This window comes from Lithobates pipiens, unplaced genomic scaffold (genome assembly GCF_037356315.1).
Source record: "Lithobates pipiens isolate NorthernLeopardFrog02 unplaced genomic scaffold, aLitPip1_a1.2 Scaffold_8, whole genome shotgun sequence".
In the NCBI taxonomy this organism is placed as follows: Eukaryota; Metazoa; Chordata; class Amphibia; order Anura; family Ranidae; genus Lithobates; species Lithobates pipiens.
The window spans coordinates 278,077,645-278,096,387 of NW_027507903.1; the positions used below are offsets into that span (position 1 = coordinate 278,077,645).

Sequence of the window (18,743 nt, forward strand, 5' to 3'; positions counted from 1 at the left end):
TACACGGCATCAGTTAAGCTTAAAGTAGAGCTCCAATAAAAACAATGTTTTGCCATAGGCACCCATGAAATAATTTACCTTTAATGTTGTTTATTATATTGGCTGCTGGTTACAGTACAAGTATTAGTTTCTTACAGCCCTGAGCAGTGCTCTTCCTCTGGTGCTGCAAGTACCATGTCTCTCACTCTATTTTCTATTGCCTTGTCCATTCACAAAAAGCCTTGTATACTGTTCACAGAATACAAAGCATTCTTTGCAAAAGGGGGCAGGCCAGGCAGGTAAAGGATGGTATTTTCCCTTGTCCATTAATAGAATGCCTTGTACAGTAAAACCTTGGTTGTAATCCAAAGCACTTGTATATCAAAGCGAATTTCCCGTTAAGAAATAATGGATTCCTTCTACAACCATTTATTCATAAGTCCTTCAGTTTTTAGTCCATATAAAAAGATTATAGCAATGTGATGGGTTGTGTAACCATAAAATGTTCATCCACAAATAGAAACCTCCGAAAGGGGATTAGACGCAAAAATCAGCAGGAGCTACAGAGTATAAAATAGAAGAGGGCGCCTCTAAGTGTAGGAATATGGTTACATTTAGTGAAGGTACAACATTTGGTTGATGATTAAAAGAGCCAACTCTAAGGCCGCGTACACACGGGCGGACTGTTCGCCCAACTTTGTCCGCTGAACAGTGTTTGGGCGGACAGTCCGCTCGTGTGTGGGCTTTCAGCGGACAGTTTCAGCGGACAGTTGGACGGACAAGGTTTTTCGGAATTTCCGAAAAACTGTCCGCTGAAACCTTGTTTCAGCGAACAGTCCGCCCGTGTGTAGGCTTGTTCGTCAAACAAAGTTGTGCGCATGCTCAGAAAGGATTTTCACGCCGAAAGCTATAATGCAGTGTATACGTATTTTTCGTCCCGCCGTACGTGCCGTTCACGTCATCGCGCACGGTTTCAGCAAACTGTTCGTCCGTCGTGTGTGGCCATGTCCGTCCATGCTAAGTTTGAGCGGACTGTTTGCCGAAACTGTTGGACGGACAAAGTTGGGCGAACAGTCCGCGCGTGTGTACGCGGCCTAAGGCCGCGTACACACGGGCGGATTGTCTGCCCAACTTAGTCCGCTGAACCGTGTTTCAGCGGACAATCCGCTCGTGTGTGGGCTTCAGCGGACTTTTTCAGCGGACAGTCTGACGGACTAAGTCTTTCGGAATTTCCGTAATTTTGTCCGTCCAAACTTGGTTTTGTCCGTCCAAACTTGGTTTCAGCGGACAGTCCGCTCGTGTGTAGGCAAGTTGGACGGACTAAGTATGGCGCATGCTCAGAAAGGATTTACACGGCCGAAGGTTGCATTGCAGTGTATTGGACGCCGTTTTTCTAGTCCCGTTGTACGTGCTGTACACGTCATCGCGCAAGCTTTCAGCGGACTGTCTGTTCATCGTGTGTGGTCAAGTCCGTTCATTCAAATGTTGGACGGACTGTCTGTCGGATTGTCTGACGAACTTAGTTGGGCAGACAATCCGCCCGTGTGTACGCGGCCTAAGTATGCAGGCATCTGGCGTAAAGCTGTCTGCAATCGTGACCAGGAAGACTACCCTCCTGTAGAGCTTCTGAAAGTGAGGCTTGAACTGCTCGCGGAGCGCAACGTGGAAGGGACGACGTCAATGACAGTGAGGAGGATGGTCTATGTGGACATCTTTTCTCTGGATGCCTGCATACTTAGATGTGCCTGTTTTAATCATAAACCATGTGAGTTCCTAAATGTTGTACCTTCATTAAATGTAACTATATTGCTACACTTAGAAGCGCCACTCTACTCTTTTATACTCAGTTGTGACATGACGCTACTTGTATATCAAGACAAAACATTGCTTGTACAATATCTCTCAAAAGTGAGTACACCCTTCACATTTTTTGTAAATATTTTATTATATCTTTTATATAATAAAATATAATATATGTATATATATATATATATATATATATATATATAGTGTATTTATCTTTTTTGTGACAACACTGAAGAAATAACACTTTGCTACAATGAAAAGTAGTGAGTGTACAGCTTGTATAACAGTGTACATTTGCTGCCCCCTCAAAATAATTCAGCACACAGCCATTAATGTCTAAACCGCTGGCAACAAAAGTGAGTACACCCCTAAGTGAAAATGTCCAAATTGGGCACCGAGCGTCAATATTTTGTGTGGCCACCATTATTTTCCAGCACTGCCTTAACCCTCTTGGGCATGGAGTTCACCAGAGCTTCACAGGTTGCCATTGGAGTTCTCTTCCACTCACAGAGCTGGTGGATGTGAGAGACCCTGTGCTCCTCCAACTTCCGTTTGAGGATGCCCCTCAGATGCTCATTATGGTTTAGGTCTGGAGACATGCTTGGCCAGTCCATCACCTTTACCCTCAGTTTCTTTAGCAAGTCATTCGTTATCTTGGAGGTGTGTTTGGGGTCATTATCATGTTGGAACACAGCCCTGTGGCTCAGTCTCCAAAGGGAGGGGATCATGCTCTGCTTCAGTATGTCAGCACTCATGCTGCTCCAAACCATGACACTCCTACCACCATGCTTGACTGTAGGCAAGACACACTTGTCTTTGAACTATTCACCTGGTTGACGCCACACATGCTTGACACCATCTGAACCAAATAGGTTTATCTTGGTCTCATCAGACCACAGGAAATTGTTCCAGTAATCAATGTCCTTAGTCTGCTTGTCTTCAGCAAACTGTTTGCAGGCTTTCTTGTACATCATCTTTAGAAGAGGCTTCCTTCTGGGATGACAGCCACGCTGACCAATTTGATGCAGTGTGCAGCGTATGGTCTGAGCACTTAAAGGCTGACCCCCACCCCTTCAACCTCTGCAGAAATGCTGGCAGCACTCATACATCTATTTCCCAAAGACAACCTCTGGCTATGACGCTGAGTACGTGCACACAACTCCTTTGGTCAACCATGGCGAGGTCTGTTATGAGTGGAACCTGTGCTGTTAAACCACTGTATGGTCTTGGCCACTGTGCTGAAGCTCAGTTTTAGGGTCTTGGCAATCTTCCTATAGTCTAGGCCATCTTTATGTAGTGCAACAATTCTTTTTTCAGATCCTCAGAGAGGTCTTTGCCATGAGGTGCCATGTTGAACTTCCAGTGACCAGTATGAGAGAGTGAGAGCGATAACACCAAATTTAACACACCTGCTCACCATTCACACTTGAGACCTTGTAACACCAACGAGTCACATGACACCGTGGAGGGAAAATGGCTAATTGGCCCCAATTTGGACATTTTCTCTTAGGGGTGTACTAACTTTTGTTGCCAGCGGTTTAGACATTAATGGCTGTGTGTTGAGTTATTTTGAGGGGGCAGCAAATTTACAGTTATACAAGCTGTACACTCACTACTTTACATAGTAGCAAAGTGTAATTTCTTCAGTGTTGTCACATGAAAAGATAGAATAAAATATTTACAAAAATGTGAGGGGTGTACTCACTTTTGTGAGATATTGTATATCAAGTCAAAATTTATAAAAAAAATAAAAATGTTGCTTGTCTTGCAAAACGCTCTCAAAACAAGTTACTCTCAAACCAAGGTTTTATTGTATTATGTAAAAAGAATGCACGGCTTTTTGTGATGAGGATGAGAGAAAGAAAACATCATGATCTTCTACTGTATGAATTGTTAGTTGCATCCCTGGAGGAGTGCTGTGTGTAGTACCCAAGATGAAAAAGATTTGTAGTAACTAGCAGATAGTCGACAATAGGATAATCAGCATTAGAGGTAGATTATTTCACTTGTGCATGTAATGCCGCGTACACACGATCGAATTGTATGACGTACTTAGTCCGTTGAAACGCATTTCAACGGACAATCCGATCGTGTGTGGGCTTCAGCGGACTTTTTCAGCGTGTAGTCCGGAGTACTAAGAAGGCCGGTTTGCACCAATCTTCCCGTCGTACTTTGGTTTCAGCGGACAATACGTTCGTCAGTATGCTAGTCCGACGGACTAAGAATGGCGCATGCCCAGAAAGGATTTACAGGGCGGAAGCGCTCTGTCTTGTAAAACTAGTGTTCATATTGAAGCTAGCATATTCGTCATGCTGCTAATTTTGTGATCTTTTAATATAGCCCATTCTTTTCTTCTTCATAATGCGAGAAAAGTGAAGTTGCTTTGCTGCTTATATTCACACACAGTTATCACAAATGTCTTTATTCATCCTCATCTTATGATTAATATTCCAATTCGAGAATAAATAAAAAAATAAAATAACGGACGAATTAAGCTGAAGTCTGAAAAGCGCGAATCGTCTCTAACCAAACTTCCACTAACGCAAAGTCAGCAGAAGGAGCCCAAAGGGTGCTTTGCTGTGTCTTGGACTTCCTATTTCTAGTCCCGTCGTACGTGCTGTACGTCATCGTGCAAGCTTTCGTCTGACTTTTTGTGTATCCGTGTGTGGCCATGTCCGTTCGGTAGAAAGTCCGCCGGATTGTCCGCCGGATTGTATGACGGACTAAGTCCGCCATACAATTCGATCGTGTGTACGCGGCATTACAGAAAAAAATTTCCCCTGGATTTCTACTTTTAAAAAAGCAGCAAATTCAAAGTCTTAGACCCCTATGACTAAGCCCCAGTGAGCAGGGCGAAAGGCGAAGAGTGTGGTTTGATTGAGGCGTGTAGGCTGACACTGCTGGTTACACGGGCTGGTCAAAAAAGCAGAGTTCCTTATATTTATGTGCATGTTACTTTCTGCATAAGTATAACGATACGCCTGCACCCCTTTCTTTGCGGATCCAAGGAAAAGATTCCTCCTTAGCTTTGTGCGGAGCTTTAAACTTTTACCTACCGTAAGTTAAAAGTATAATGGGAAATACATCACAGCAAAGTCAAAAGCAGATTACCTCTTCTCCTGTCCCAGGAAGATGGTGATCATTTAGCCTTACTTTTAAACTGGGTCCTGTAACACAGCGTCCAAATAGGCAGTACCAAGCCACCTGTGTAAAATACAGAAAAGCACCAGAAATAGTATATTAAACCTGATTCAATGATTGCTGCCCATGTTGTATATGGCCACGTAGTCTATGATCATGATCACCTTAATGCCTGCTGCGAATGGAGCTGGCTTAAACACCATTGAATTTTCTGTTCTGCTAATTAAAATGGGTGGAGGAGGAATAATCAATTTCCCATTTTTAGATTCTGGTTGTTTAACGCAAGATAAAAAGACTGCATTCTCTTCAGCGTCAGCCTGTTGAATCAATTTCTCTGAATCCTGCATATAAAACAACACAAGAACAAATCAGCAATGTGGTTGATCTAAGCCATCTACTGTTATAAACCAACTCTGGACCCCTCCAGCCCACCTAAAGCCCCAATACCCCCCCCCCGTATTTTTTTATTTATACTTACCTTTACATGTCCAGCAGCATCATTGGGACAGAGGGGGGCCCCCATGTACCCCCCCAACAGGGCCGGTCCTGGGCACAGTGCACAGGGTGCACCGCGCCCAGGCACAGTGAGCTGAGACAGAGGGGGGCGATGCAGCTCAAGTGGCACTGCCCACTCGCTACTTCTCTGGGCCTGACGCCGCAACAATTTTAGTTTCTATGGCACACACTGCCACATATAGCAGGGCCCAGGATTGGCCATGCTGTGTGTGTGTGGGACCTGTAGAGGGGGAAGGATGGAGATCCGGTAAGTGTGAGGGAGGAAGGAGGAGCAGAGGAATCACAAGGGAGAGCATCCGTGCCAACGGGGAGAGTGGTTCACCCCAGGTGCCACACATTGGGGGGAGGTGTCAGGTAGGAGTGTCATCCCAGCGCACCCGTCCTCCCCTCCTTCCTCCTCCAGCGGAAGCTGTAACAAAGTCCCGTCTCCTAGACTGGCTCGTGTCCGGTGATAGATGGAACACTGATTCAATGCCAGGAAACTGGACCAGTGTGATGTGTATCATAGGAGCCGGTCTAGGAGGGGGGAACTTTGTTACAGCGGCTGCCGGGATATTCAAATCCAAGCTCCATGGGAGATCTGGGTACTGGGTACTGGTAGGCTACATTTTATGGGCACTGATAAGGCTGCATTTCATGGGCACTGATCAGGCTGCATTTGATGGGCCCTGATCAGGCTGCATTTGATGGGCACCGATCAGGCTGCATTTGATGGGCACTGATCAGGCTGCATTTGATGGGCACTGGTAAGGCTGCATTGATGAGCACTGATCAGGCTGCATTTGATAGGCACTGGTAGGGCTGCATTGATGGGCACTGATCAGGCTGCATTTGATAGACACTGATCAGGCTGCATTGACGAGCAATGGTAAGGCTGCATTGATGAGCAATGGTAAGGCTGCATTTGACGGGCACTGATCAGACTGCATTGATGGGCACTGATCAGGCTGCATTTGATGGGCACTGATCAGGCTGCATTTGATGGGCACTGACCAGGCTGTATTGATGGGCACTGACCAGGCTGTATTGATGGGCACTGATACATATATATATATATTTGCGTTTTATAGTTGCCCCCCTACTTTTGTCCCTGTCCCCCCATGTGCCCCCCTAAATATGAAAGCTGGAGACACCACTGTACATGTTTTTAGGATGGTAACATGACTCCCAGGGTCCTCTTTGTCCTCAGATCTTCTCACAGTGGCGGACAGACCTCAGTGAGCTCAGTGCTGCTCTTTGCATCATTAGATTATTAGTGCAATGTGTCAATGTTACACCCACTCAAGAACGGGTCCATTGCACCATGCACCCATAGTATTTCTTCAGCCTTCTGGGTTGAATGACATACAGCGTCATGCAACAAGAAAGACTGAGGTTTTGTAACTGAATGGATTTACTGAGAAAGACAATGCCAGAGAATAGATAAATATAAATATTAAACCCTGCTGAGGGACAATTAAAAATTCCCAGAGTCGGGCTTTAAAGTTCTTACCTTTAAACCTCTTTAAAATTAAAACTCCATATTTCCACAAAGCCTATTTTTAATGTACTAAAATTACCCTTTCTATTCAATCTACAGCAAGCCATGGTTTGGGCACATTTCTCTCCTTGGAGCCATGACAATAGTATCCAGTTATAGCAAAGTTCACCAGAAAGCTTATTCATCAGTGCTTGTGTCTGCATACCACTGCTCCAATATGTCAGGACAAAGCTTTGGGTGAAATAGGATGCAGTCAGTTTGCATTGGATTTACTTGGTTGAGCTATACAATTAATGGAACGCTAAGGGTTCAAAGTTTCTCTGTCTTAAGGCCCATACACACGATCAGACTTTTTGACAACAAACATGCAAATTAGCTGTTTTGGAGCAACATCCGACCGTGTGTACGCTCCATCGGACAAACTTTTTTGGTTTTCATCTGACTTTTGTTGGCTGTGCGAACGGACAAACTTTCTGGCAACAAAAGTCCGATGGAGCAAAGTCTGATCATGTGTAGAGAAAACCATAGGACTTTTGTACAAAGTGCAAACAGGCATGCTCAGAACCAATGCAAAAGATCAGACAACAATACAGAAGTTGACCAAAGGTGGCAGTAAAGAGCAGAAAAACCACATGATTTGGTGAAAGTTGGCTGAAAAAGTCCTGCTGTGTGTATGCAATACAAGTTCAGGGCCGACGCCCTTTGTACAAAAATCCAAGGGAAAGTTTGTACAAAGTCCTATCGTGTGTATGAGGCTTAACAGGGGATTTAATTTGGTGTCGAGATTTTCTCTCACTTCCTGTTGTGTGTCCAATACAGGAGGTGAAGGATAATCTGACAAGGATTTTAAACATTTCCTATCAAAATCCAATAAAACATTTTTGGCTCAAGGAATTAAACAAACTACCCTCAGAATGCTCATTTACTCTGGGGTTGCATGAATAAGAGTTCATATTTTATTCCTTGCTGCAGCAGGGTTCCTTCAGCTGTGCAACCAGTACAGTGCCGCCGCCAGTGTGGGCCCAGATCACATGCTTGTCTCACATAAAATGCATGGTTTATAGCCCTGCACTGCACATAATGAAGCTGAGAAGCTGCTTACAGGCCAAAGCTTCAGGCGGAAGAAAACAGCGCTTCAAGCAATCCCTGGGGAAGCTGCAAATCACTGTAGTAGTCCTTGCTACTACAGTGATTACTACTTTTTTCAAGGTCCTGTGCCATTCCACAAAGTAAGAACAGGGGGGTGCTTATTTGTTACCACAGCAATTTTTAAAGAATACAAGGCATTCCCTGATTGCACAAGGTGGAGAAGTGGGATGGGGACATTACAATCTCCACCATGGTTACTAGGAGGGCAACTGTATGGCACAGGACCCAGAAGATAGTGGCAATCACTGATTGCCCGCCCATGTCCCAGGTGAAAGTGAAACCTGCGCGGCCAGTCCATCGCGCCAGAAGCTGTGGCGCGATCGACTGCGCCACAGAGCAAGTTTTTTGCAGCAAATGAAGCGCCTCGTCTGCAATATCGTGATTGCATAGACGTGGCCCTTCCCATATTGCACTGCGCCCGGCGCCAGGACACAGTGCACATAAGGACTTTTTTTTTATTTTATTTTTTCTTAAAGGGACATGTTTAAATGAAAAAAAAATTACTGCTGGGGGGGGGGCGGCCCCTATGGACAGGCCGCCACTGATCACTGTAGTAGTGGTGACTACTACAATGATTTACAGCTTCCTTAGCAATTATTTAGGTATGAGATATGCATACTTACATAGGTCCGAGCTGGATCAATGTAATTATGCAAAAAAAAGTATCACCTAGCATTTAACTTTAAATATATAGATTTGTAAAGAAGGCACTAGAGGTAGCTATCACCATGCTTTTTAACAGCATTGCTGAGATTAGCAAACCACACAACGGATTGTTTTCAGTTGGTCAGCTGGATTGCAATACATTTCTGCAGTCTCACCAATATGCATAAAGTATGATTATCATAAAATGCGAATACATTTACCTCCAGAAGCTTATTAGGAGAACTGTCCAGTCTCTTAGTAAACAGTACTGCCTTTTGCATTAAAAATATGGCTTTGGACAGGTTGTTCTTGTTGATATTGTCAATTATCTCCGATTCTGCAATCCAAAAGAAATACAATATATAATAAAATTCACATGTTTATATCCTATAGGTATACGTATCTGTCAAGTAATCACTGCATTATTTTACCTGTGTAGAAACTTATAGGCTCACTGTTTTTGTTCTGGTTGCAGTTTTTAGACAATCTCATCTGTTCACCGTCCACTAAAACCAAAAGACATGGGTACATATTACGGTTATTCCAACACACCCAAGATAAAAACTGTTTGTACACATGACTGTGAAGAATGCACTATACCGTTGTACTAACAAATCGATCATTTGTTACCTGTGAATGACAGTCTAAAAGAAACTTGAATTACTAATAAGTGACTCAATACCAACCATTTCTTTTATGGTTGTATGTTGGTGATTCTTATCTTGAACTACATATAATTACTGTATATGCTGTACAGATAGAGAAGAGAGTGGTAGGGTTTAGGCAGTTTAGCAAAAGACAATGAGGCAGGGCTGACACCATTGAGGTCACATTGTGCATTTCTGGCAGAACAACAGGTCAGGGTCTAAAACACAGGGCAGTGTGCATGTATTGCAGAGATGTACTACATACATTTATTTTTTTACTCTGCCATGTAAGTTCTGACAGTGCACATTTTTCACTATTAGGTAAAATAAATGTAAAATACAAATGAAATGTATTATCTATTAGTGGAGCACTAGCACTCACAATAGCCAAGTAGAGGTGATAACCTTTAATAAGTAATAACAAATGCCTTGCGTAGCATTTTTAAATTTTTATTTGTTTAAAACTAAGTTAATACTGCATATGGGAATGGAGAAGTTTGATACATAGGGCTCAATTCACTAAGAGTTAAATAATGAAAAATAAAATGCGGTAGAATAGCTCTTGCATTAAATCAGTTTTGAAAGTGCAATTTACTAAGAATTGTGCAGTAAATAACTACTGTGGCAAACTTTCAATAATGCAGTAATTACCGCTAATTTTCATGCGCTAATTCATCGCATTGAGCTGGTTGCTATAGAGCGGAACGGGAAGCCGGCCGCCGCGTCTTTAACTATAACTACTTAAATATGACGGCAATTAAAAAATTATGGAAAAAAACAGAGTGCCCCCCCCCCCCAATACATAACATGCCCTTCGGGTCTAGTATGGATTTTAGAGGGAACCTTAGCTCCTTAGCAACCAGCTATTGGGGGGAACCCTCACACTGTTTCTGACAAATACCGCAGGCTATACTGCCAGTAAAACCCTGCTGATAAATATTGCATGTTTTTTACTCTCTGTTCCATTTGTGAATTGGACTTAAGAGCTTGGTATTTTGGCGATAAATACAGGCACATTTTTAATTTTTCAGGGAATACCGCATAATCATTTTGTTTTTTCTTGTGTGAAAACGGTAAACGTTAGTGAACTGACCCCATAGTTCTGTAAAAAAAAAAATAATAATAATAAGAGCAGCTCCTGCCTGCCCCTGTCTGCTGTCCTGTCCTTTTACCTAATCGATAGGGCTCTGGGAATTCTTTGTCGTGGTTAAAGTGGAACACCAGCCAAAACTTTTTTTAGCACTTGATATCAACCTACAAGTTTGCTATTTTTTAATGTTTGAATTTTTCTAGTCAGGTGGAACATCGTATGCACAGTCTTTAGTGAAAACCTTTAAAATGTAGCAAATCTAGACATTTTTGTGAAAAAAAAAAAAAAATATTTCTGGATGTTGCAGAGTATGTTGTCTACAGACCGATAGATTGAAAATATGAATAAACCCACATAAATCTATCAACTCAGCTGCATTAGCATGTTAATTAGCTTCGCTGTGTAAAGTGTTGATGGGCACTGTCATAACAGTCATGACTTTGAGCAGGTATATTACGTCAGGGTCATCGCTTACCTTGTAGACAATTGAGGATTTTGACTGACACGCAGTGCTGGGCCACAATTAGCTCAAGCTGTAAATCCATCATCGTCACGTTATGTGTGAGTGACTTGGAGGAGCTTCTCTGCACTTCAGCTGTGTTATTTTCATGCTGTCTCTTTACACCCAGCTGACGGAAAACACAGAGAGAAAGGATTAGTATGCATTTGTGTTGTTGTTTTTTAATTAGTTTATAATCCTAACAAACATTACTTCAAAGACAACTAAGAATTTACAAATCATTAAATATTCAGTAATCAAGAAATCTCCATAATACATGCCTTTTTCATACATTCAGCTGAATAAGAAGAAGTAAACATGAGAGAGAACTACATCTTGGGACAGGATTATTTATCCAGATGTCCAGTGAACCCCAGATTTAAGCTGGTAGTATGACATTAAATACCTTTACGACAAATTTACGTGCCACCATTTATTAAAAATAGTGATGCACTGTGTTACCAGTGAAGACTTTGGCTTTAAAGTGTATTTCTACCTTTGTAGTCGAAAACCTCCATTCGCACAGCACACCTAAAAATATTTTAAAACAAATCTTACCTTTCTAGCTGTTTATTTGGAGTAAAATTATACATAGGACTCTACAGACAGCTTCTATTGCATTCAATCTCCACAAAGATGTGGAGCAATGTGGAGATAGGGGATAGCTGGGGGACAATACTCAGGACAGTGCATTAACATACAATGACTTGAGGTCTTTAATCCTTTGTTAGGACAGACAGTGTGCACATCGAGTTAACAATTGACAACGAAATCTGCCAGCACAGTACAGACATGGTTAATTAAGGCACAAACAGTTACCTAGCCCCTTCATAAGCATTGCATATGGGGAGCCAGCTAGGATTTTTTAATCCTGGAGTTTTCAGGAAAGATCATTTAACCACTTCTGGACTGCCCTACGTACATTTACTGTGGCATGGAGGCCCAGCTGTGCAAAATCCCATACCTGTATGTGATTTTGTGCACGTGGTTTAGAGGGCATGTGCGGACACAGCAGGAGCCAGTCAGCTGGTACGGCAGCCGCGATGGCCTCCGCGACTTTCTGATCATTCACAGGTAGGGTTTCCACATCATCCCTTTAATCCAAGACGCATGAATTACACAGGTTCTGATGCTGATTTAATGCAGATAAGGCACCAAGTGAGTTTAATTACCCCCTTAATCAGCCACAGAACCTGTGTAATTAATGTGTCCTGGATTAAAGGGATGACGTGGCAACCCTATTCGCAGGAGAGACAGATCAGCCGTCTGCCTGTGTAAACAAGGCAAACGGTGGATCTGTCAGGAAGAGAAAGAGTGATCTTGTCATTTAGCTAAGCTGAATCACGGATCTCTCTTTTCCTTCAGTGTGACACTGCTCCACACAGTTAGTAAGCACCTCCCTAGGGAACATTTAAACCCTTGATCACCCCTGGTGTTAACCCCTTTCCCCTTTCCTGCCAGTGTCATTTATCCAGTAATCAGTGCATTTTTATAGCACTGATCACTGTATTGATGTCACTGGTCCCCAAAAAGTGAAACTCAGTGTCAGATTTCTCCGAAGCAATGTCGCAGTCCCACTAAAAATCATAGATCTCTGTCATTCTGCCACTACCAGTAAAATAAAATATATATATATATATAACTCCCTCAATCTATCCGCAGTTTGTAGACGCTATAACTTTTGTACAAACCAATCAATATACACTTATTGGGACAAAAATATGTAGAAAAAGACATATTGGCCTAAATTGATAAAGACATTTTTTTATTTTTTACATTTTTTGGGGATATGTATTATAGCAGAAAGTAAAAAATATATTTTTTTTTTCTAAATTTCAGTTTTCTTTTTTTATAGTGCAAAAAATTTAAAGCGCAGAGGCAATCAAATACCACTAAAAGAAAGCTCTATTTGTGGGAAAAAAAAGGACGTCAATTTTATTTGGGTACAGCATTGCACAAATTGTCAGTTAAAGCGACGCAGTGCCATATCGCAAAAAATGGCCTGGTCAGGATGTGGGTAAAGCCTTCAGAAGCTGAAGTGGTTAAAAACGTAAACAGCATTTTTTTAAGTCATGGTATGTGAATCGGAATTTCATATAATAAGTAGTAGTAGGCTGCAAATTGACAAGATACAGAGGGTCATTTATTAATATTGCAGTGTGTACAATCAAAAGGCCCGATCCTACGAAGCACCTACAATGCATTATTAAAGGTGTCATAAAACCTTTGTCTGTCAGAATGGTCTAGGATTTGGCCAAAGCATATATATACAGTATATACATATAAGGGTTTCCTACAGAGTATTTGTGGTGCTTTATACCTGCACCTTTTTTTGTTTTCAGCGACAAATTCTCTTTAATGCCAGTTATCTGAGAATGCCTGCAGTGTCTTTTAATGGGTCCACTAAGGAGGATGTCAGCTGTGTTTTAAGTAGATTAAAACCCAGTCTATAAAAATCGCATATACGCTTTAAGGTGTTATTGCAAATCTAAGTTGTTTACTTTCAGTTATCGAGTGACAACTGTCTCCTAATAGTGCTCCTGCCTTATCACCCTGTCTCATGCTCAGTGATGGAGACTACAAGTTGCGATGCTGACACAATTCACAGTCCACAATTGTTACTATCAGGAAGCTGATCCACAGCAATGATATGCTGTAGACACCAGAGCAAGTGCATGGAAAAAAGGTGTTGGAGGCTAAAGGAGATTAGCAATGCTGAGATGCAAGAAAATAAATGAACCAATATAAAAAAGGTATTTAATTAAAAAACACAAAACCTTGTAATTGTTTATGATATTTAGTGGTTTAGCAAACTAGATGTCATTCAATTAGGGTTTAGATCAGAAATCAGCAACTTTTTTCCACATTAAGAGGCAGTGGATGTGACTTTCAGCAAACATTCACTCGCGCTAAATCAATCACTGTAATTTAAAAAACACATTAATGTGAATGTTTGGTGACTGGCAGAATCATTACTTTATAAATATATCGCTTGGTGTTTATTTAAACGCATTGGACAACCAGCATGCAAGTGCATAATTGGGTGCTGTATATTAGAAATAATTGGAAGCTGCTTGGAAATCCCCATTATAAATCCCTTCCCACTCCCTGCTAGCATCAATTTTGTGGCAAGCAATAGGGAGATCACAAAGACCGAGGGGAGGGACCCATGTCTCATACTGTACTACTGTATATTGATTTTAATGATAAGTTAAAAATCATATTTTGCCGGTCGTACATTACAGGACAGGCTTCTTAAATCATTATGAGTGGAACATCCAAAAGAAGTTCAATCAGTGGGCAGCACAGAGAATATATGCCAAGAGGCCCACATTACTAGATGGGTCAAGAAGGACTGATAGCGTCGGAGAGCAGCTTGTAGCACCTTATGCCCGAAACTGGCATCAGAATAGGCTTAAATATTCACCTGGCAGAACTTAACAAATGTGAGAACAGAAATCTAAGAGGCAGCTTTCTGATCTGAAAAACAAATGCCTGATGTTGGAAGGCCAATGAAGCACTAACAGATCTAGTAGAGGGAAGGACAGAACTCTATCCTTCAGACTGCAGGCTCTAATAATAACTTGTCTGATCTACCTAGCAAAAATAAAACAAGACACAAGAAGACCCATACTGGAACCATCAGGTAACACAAGAGGGAATCCTAAAGGAAACAGTAGCTGAGAGGTAGACTCTCACAGTGTGCACTACATTCAGACAGTGCAGGGAAATTTTGTTAGGATAATTCAGAGCAGGATGTAAGATGGAAAGACAATGTCCTGATTTCAGTGGAAGGTAGAGACCACCCTAGGAAGGAAGGCCTTAGGCCAGCCATTCTGAAAGCAAATTTCTTTTCTGCAACCATGGGTTGCAGGAAAGAAATTCACTTGATTCGTCAATCAACACAGACAGTGTTGATGCAGGAATTCCTCCTGCCGGGCCATTGACTTCTCCTGGCAGAGGAGCGGGGGAAGTTGTCCCCACCAGGAAAAGACAGTGATTATTGTTAGCGGCTATAGAAGTTGTTAGCCTTATTTGCAGGTAAAACCTGGTGTGCTGGTTGTACGATCAATCAATCTAGGACTGCAGCCCATAAGCTTAGTTTAGGCAGCAGTGGTCTGACAAATTGCCATAGGTGCAACCACGGTTCACATTACGGGGCAAGAACTTTAACAGAGCCTCTAACCTCTTATCAACTGGGACCTTTGAAGATAGGCATATTGTCCACGGAGACCATGAGGGTCTTGCTACGGCAAGAGAAAGCAGGATCTGTCACAGGAAGTACCCATTTACAATTAAAACTGTTCTCAAACACGATACATTCTGTCAGAACAAATCTTCAATGGGTGAATATCCATGCAGGACTGGCTGTACCAGCACATGGACTGGGAAAGTCTTTAAGAATTTAAGGAATTCTATATTGGATGCCCTAGTACAATCTGAGGATGCTCCAATGCTAAGCAAGAACATACTGAAAATTCCACCTATGAATCTGACACTGTGGCAGAAAATTCTTCTCTAGATTGAAAAGAGCAGGAGAGCCATTCAAAAGGCCAGGGGAAGGCCGGGAGTAATAGGAAAAGGTACTAGTGCCCTATATGGAGAAACTACCACCCACAATGGGCCTAATAGCTAAGTCTGTGCTAGCAAGTCCTTCTGAACCTTTATTCTGCACTTATGATCCACTATGTTTGTGAAAATTACCCCAGAGGGGTACTCACAATATGCACAGCGGTAAGGAGGGAGAGTGAATGACTTTGTTTTAAACACCTGTAGGCCTCTTAAACCGAGTAATTGTAATACTAGCTGCTTATATGCTGCAGTACAGAGGGGGACCCAAGACACTGGGCACACAGTCATAGGTGCACTAGGTGCCACATAGGAGATGTGTGCAGATGCAAAGGTGCCCCACAGAAATTAATCCAAATTTAAATCACTAGAAAACAACTAGGGCTAGCTAGAGTGGGAGAGGTTATGTAGGGAATGTCCCTGCCAGAAGCTTTTTTGTCAGTGTCCAATCACTTGAATGTGGCTGCATATAATTTAACCATACTGATTAAAAATGCTGGAGTCCTGTATGAATAGAAAAGTGTATTTTCAGTTTTTGCCCCCATGGTGTTACTATTATTGGCAAGTTAAACCCAATTATTATTATTATATTAACTGGTATGCACAAAACTTGTTCAAATTTACCAAAAACATGTACTGAAGTGTAAACTAAATTTACAGTTTCAGTATGCCTGTCCCTGTATTTTATGGTTTAGTTGTCTTATTACCCGGCCTGCAAGATATTAATTTCACTTGCACACACACCTCTGACTTATCCTTTATCTTATTTCTAAATTATCTGTAAGGCAAGCCATGCATTATACAAAAATAAAAAAAATTGCATTCAATCAGTTGAACAAAAAAAAAAATCGGCTTAGGTCACCTTCAAAATGGACTTCACACTATACTTAGGTATGGCAAATCTGTTTGCACATTTGTGTGGATCCAAATACAGAGATTAACACAAAAGCATTTTTTTTCAAACACAAGAAATTGTCTCTTCTAACTGGCCACAATGGATGATGCTTGGTCAATGTTTTCAAGTGTTTTGTGGAGAACCATGAAGATGTTCTGAGCCGATTTCCTTATTTTTTTTATATAAATTTGGTGACACTATACACCGAATAATATTTAACACATTTTACTACACCTAGGTTTTAATTCAAGAAATTCAAATAGAGATATCAATCTTCCAGGTGCATTAATGGCCTTGTGTGCCCACATCTGTGACACATTTTGAAAATGTATCCATATAAATGGTTCTTATTGTTCTATTTATCCAAGTAAGGATTTGGACTGGCTCTTTAACCAAGATAGACACTCACTCTCATATGCATTCAATACATTTTATTTAAAAAGAGTGAAAAAAGATATAGTAACGCTCGGATTACTTCTTTCTCCCTACTATCCATTGTTCAGTTACTCTTTGTGGATTGTAAGAGGTTTCTGATTTGAATAAAGAGTTACAAAAAAAGAGTAAAGAAATGAGTGGGCTGTTTCCATATCCCCAACTGCATGCTTGTTTTACAACGTAACATTGTAATCTGCACTGACAAAGAAGCATCTGGAATGTGCTTCCTTTCTATGAGCAACAGCTACACATTATTTAAAGCAATTTATATTCCTGTGATCCAACACTATGCTTCATAGTGAACAAATTCATATACAAAAAGTCTGTATACTAACCCTTGTGATATAGTGGTCCACCACTTCTCCACTTGTTACAGAGCCTTTTGAACGTGAAATTGACAATCCTTTTATTGCCTTGTCTAGGGTTTCATATGCAAAGATCAGCTGCGTAACTGGTGTTTTCTAGAGCAATAGTAAAACATATTTAGGTGATAATTGCTTTTAAAAGATGTTTGCCACACTTAGTTTACAATGCTACTTTATCAGAACATAATAGACAATCCTGAAGCTTTAATTTCCAAAAGACATCCCTGTGGGATCAATTAATCCTTCTTTTTCGGCCCTCCATGTCTGATGCATAAGACTCATGGACCTGTTTGTACCAACGACAAAGTAAATATCCAAATAGATTTTTCTATGACAGCTCACCTGAATTGTATTTGTATCAATAAGATTGATTTTACCAGTAATGTGTGATTTGAAAGAATGTTTCAAAATAAGTGGAGTGGTAGAGTATTGTACCATGTTGCCCACCAGTTAATCCGTGCAATTTGGAGTGTAAGTGATACCTTTTTACTGGCTAACTTAAGTTGTTAAAGATGCAAGCATTCTGAATAACTTACGTTCATAATAAGTTACTTTCTTCCGACTTCACATATTTATACATTTGTATAAAGCCTGAAAAAGGATCTAAGTTATTCCAAAAGCTTTCAAGTTCAATAACTTAAAGAGGAATTTGTTTTTATTTAAATCAGCAGCTACAAATATTCTAGCTGTTTACTTTTAGAACTCAGGTATTTATCAATTCCTGGAGTCCAGCGCTATCTTCCCCAGGTGTATCTTCTTACCTCTGTGGGTCCCCAGTGCCGTCATCTTGGGTATGGGAGCCGGCTGTTCTCTGTGAATGGTCACGCAGCCTCCTGGGACATGTGATGTGTCCCTGGTGGCTGCAGGAGTGGAGGAGGCTGGGCAAGTGGCATCATCCTTTCCTAGCTGAGGATTGCGGGCAATGATATAAATTGGAACAAAAAACCTGTAACTCATTTACAGGCTGAGGGGAGGGAGCAAACCAGTGGTACTTAACTTTTTGAGTGAGGTTCCACTTTAAGTTAGCCAAAAAAAAAAAAGAGTATAAAACACCAAACTTTTTACACAAAAGTGGATTGAAACCCTTAAAGTGGTTGTAAACCTCAGATATGAAATATGAGCAATACATATCTCTCTATAGTGTGTACTTGCCTCAATCCAGAGCATTATGGGGGTTATTTACAAAAGGCAACTCCACTTTGGACAGAAAGTGTACTTGGAAGTGCAGTCGCTCTAAATCTAAGGGGGGTAGATCTGAAATTTGGGGAAGCTCTGCTGATTTTATTATTCAATCATGTACAAGCTAAAATGCTGTTTTTTTTTCCTTGCATGTCCCCCTCGGATCTACAGCGACTTTACTGCCAAGTGCACTTTCAGTGCAAAGTGGATTTGTCTTTAGTAAATAACCCCCTAAGTATAATTTCTGTCTGCTGCCTACTTCCTCTGCTATCAGCATGAGTCACTTCTGGCAATCTGGATCTGGATCTCCAGCTGATTGGCAGCCTCAGCTCTGTTCCTGTGTGCTGT

The 18,743-nt window shown here is 41.4% G+C and overlaps 1 protein-coding gene across 2 annotated transcripts in view; it reads right to left on the reverse strand.

Moving 5' to 3' along the window:
* The window catches only part of CFAP54 (cilia and flagella associated protein 54), a 538,848-nt gene that overhangs the window by 346,381 nt on the left and 173,724 nt on the right, over positions 1 to 18,743 (reverse strand). For both annotated transcript variants that reach the window (XM_077472059.1, XM_077472058.1), the window contains exons 17-22: positions 17,187 to 17,312; positions 10,929 to 11,082; positions 9,148 to 9,222; positions 8,938 to 9,053; positions 5,091 to 5,267; positions 4,897 to 4,989 (exon numbers count right to left, since the gene is read on the reverse strand). In XM_077472059.1, coding sequence (XP_077328185.1) covers positions 4,897 to 4,989; positions 5,091 to 5,267; positions 8,938 to 9,053; positions 9,148 to 9,222; positions 10,929 to 11,082; positions 17,187 to 17,312 — 741 coding nt within the window. The remainder of the gene's footprint in view (positions 1 to 4,896; positions 4,990 to 5,090; positions 5,268 to 8,937; positions 9,054 to 9,147; positions 9,223 to 10,928; positions 11,083 to 17,186; positions 17,313 to 18,743) is intronic.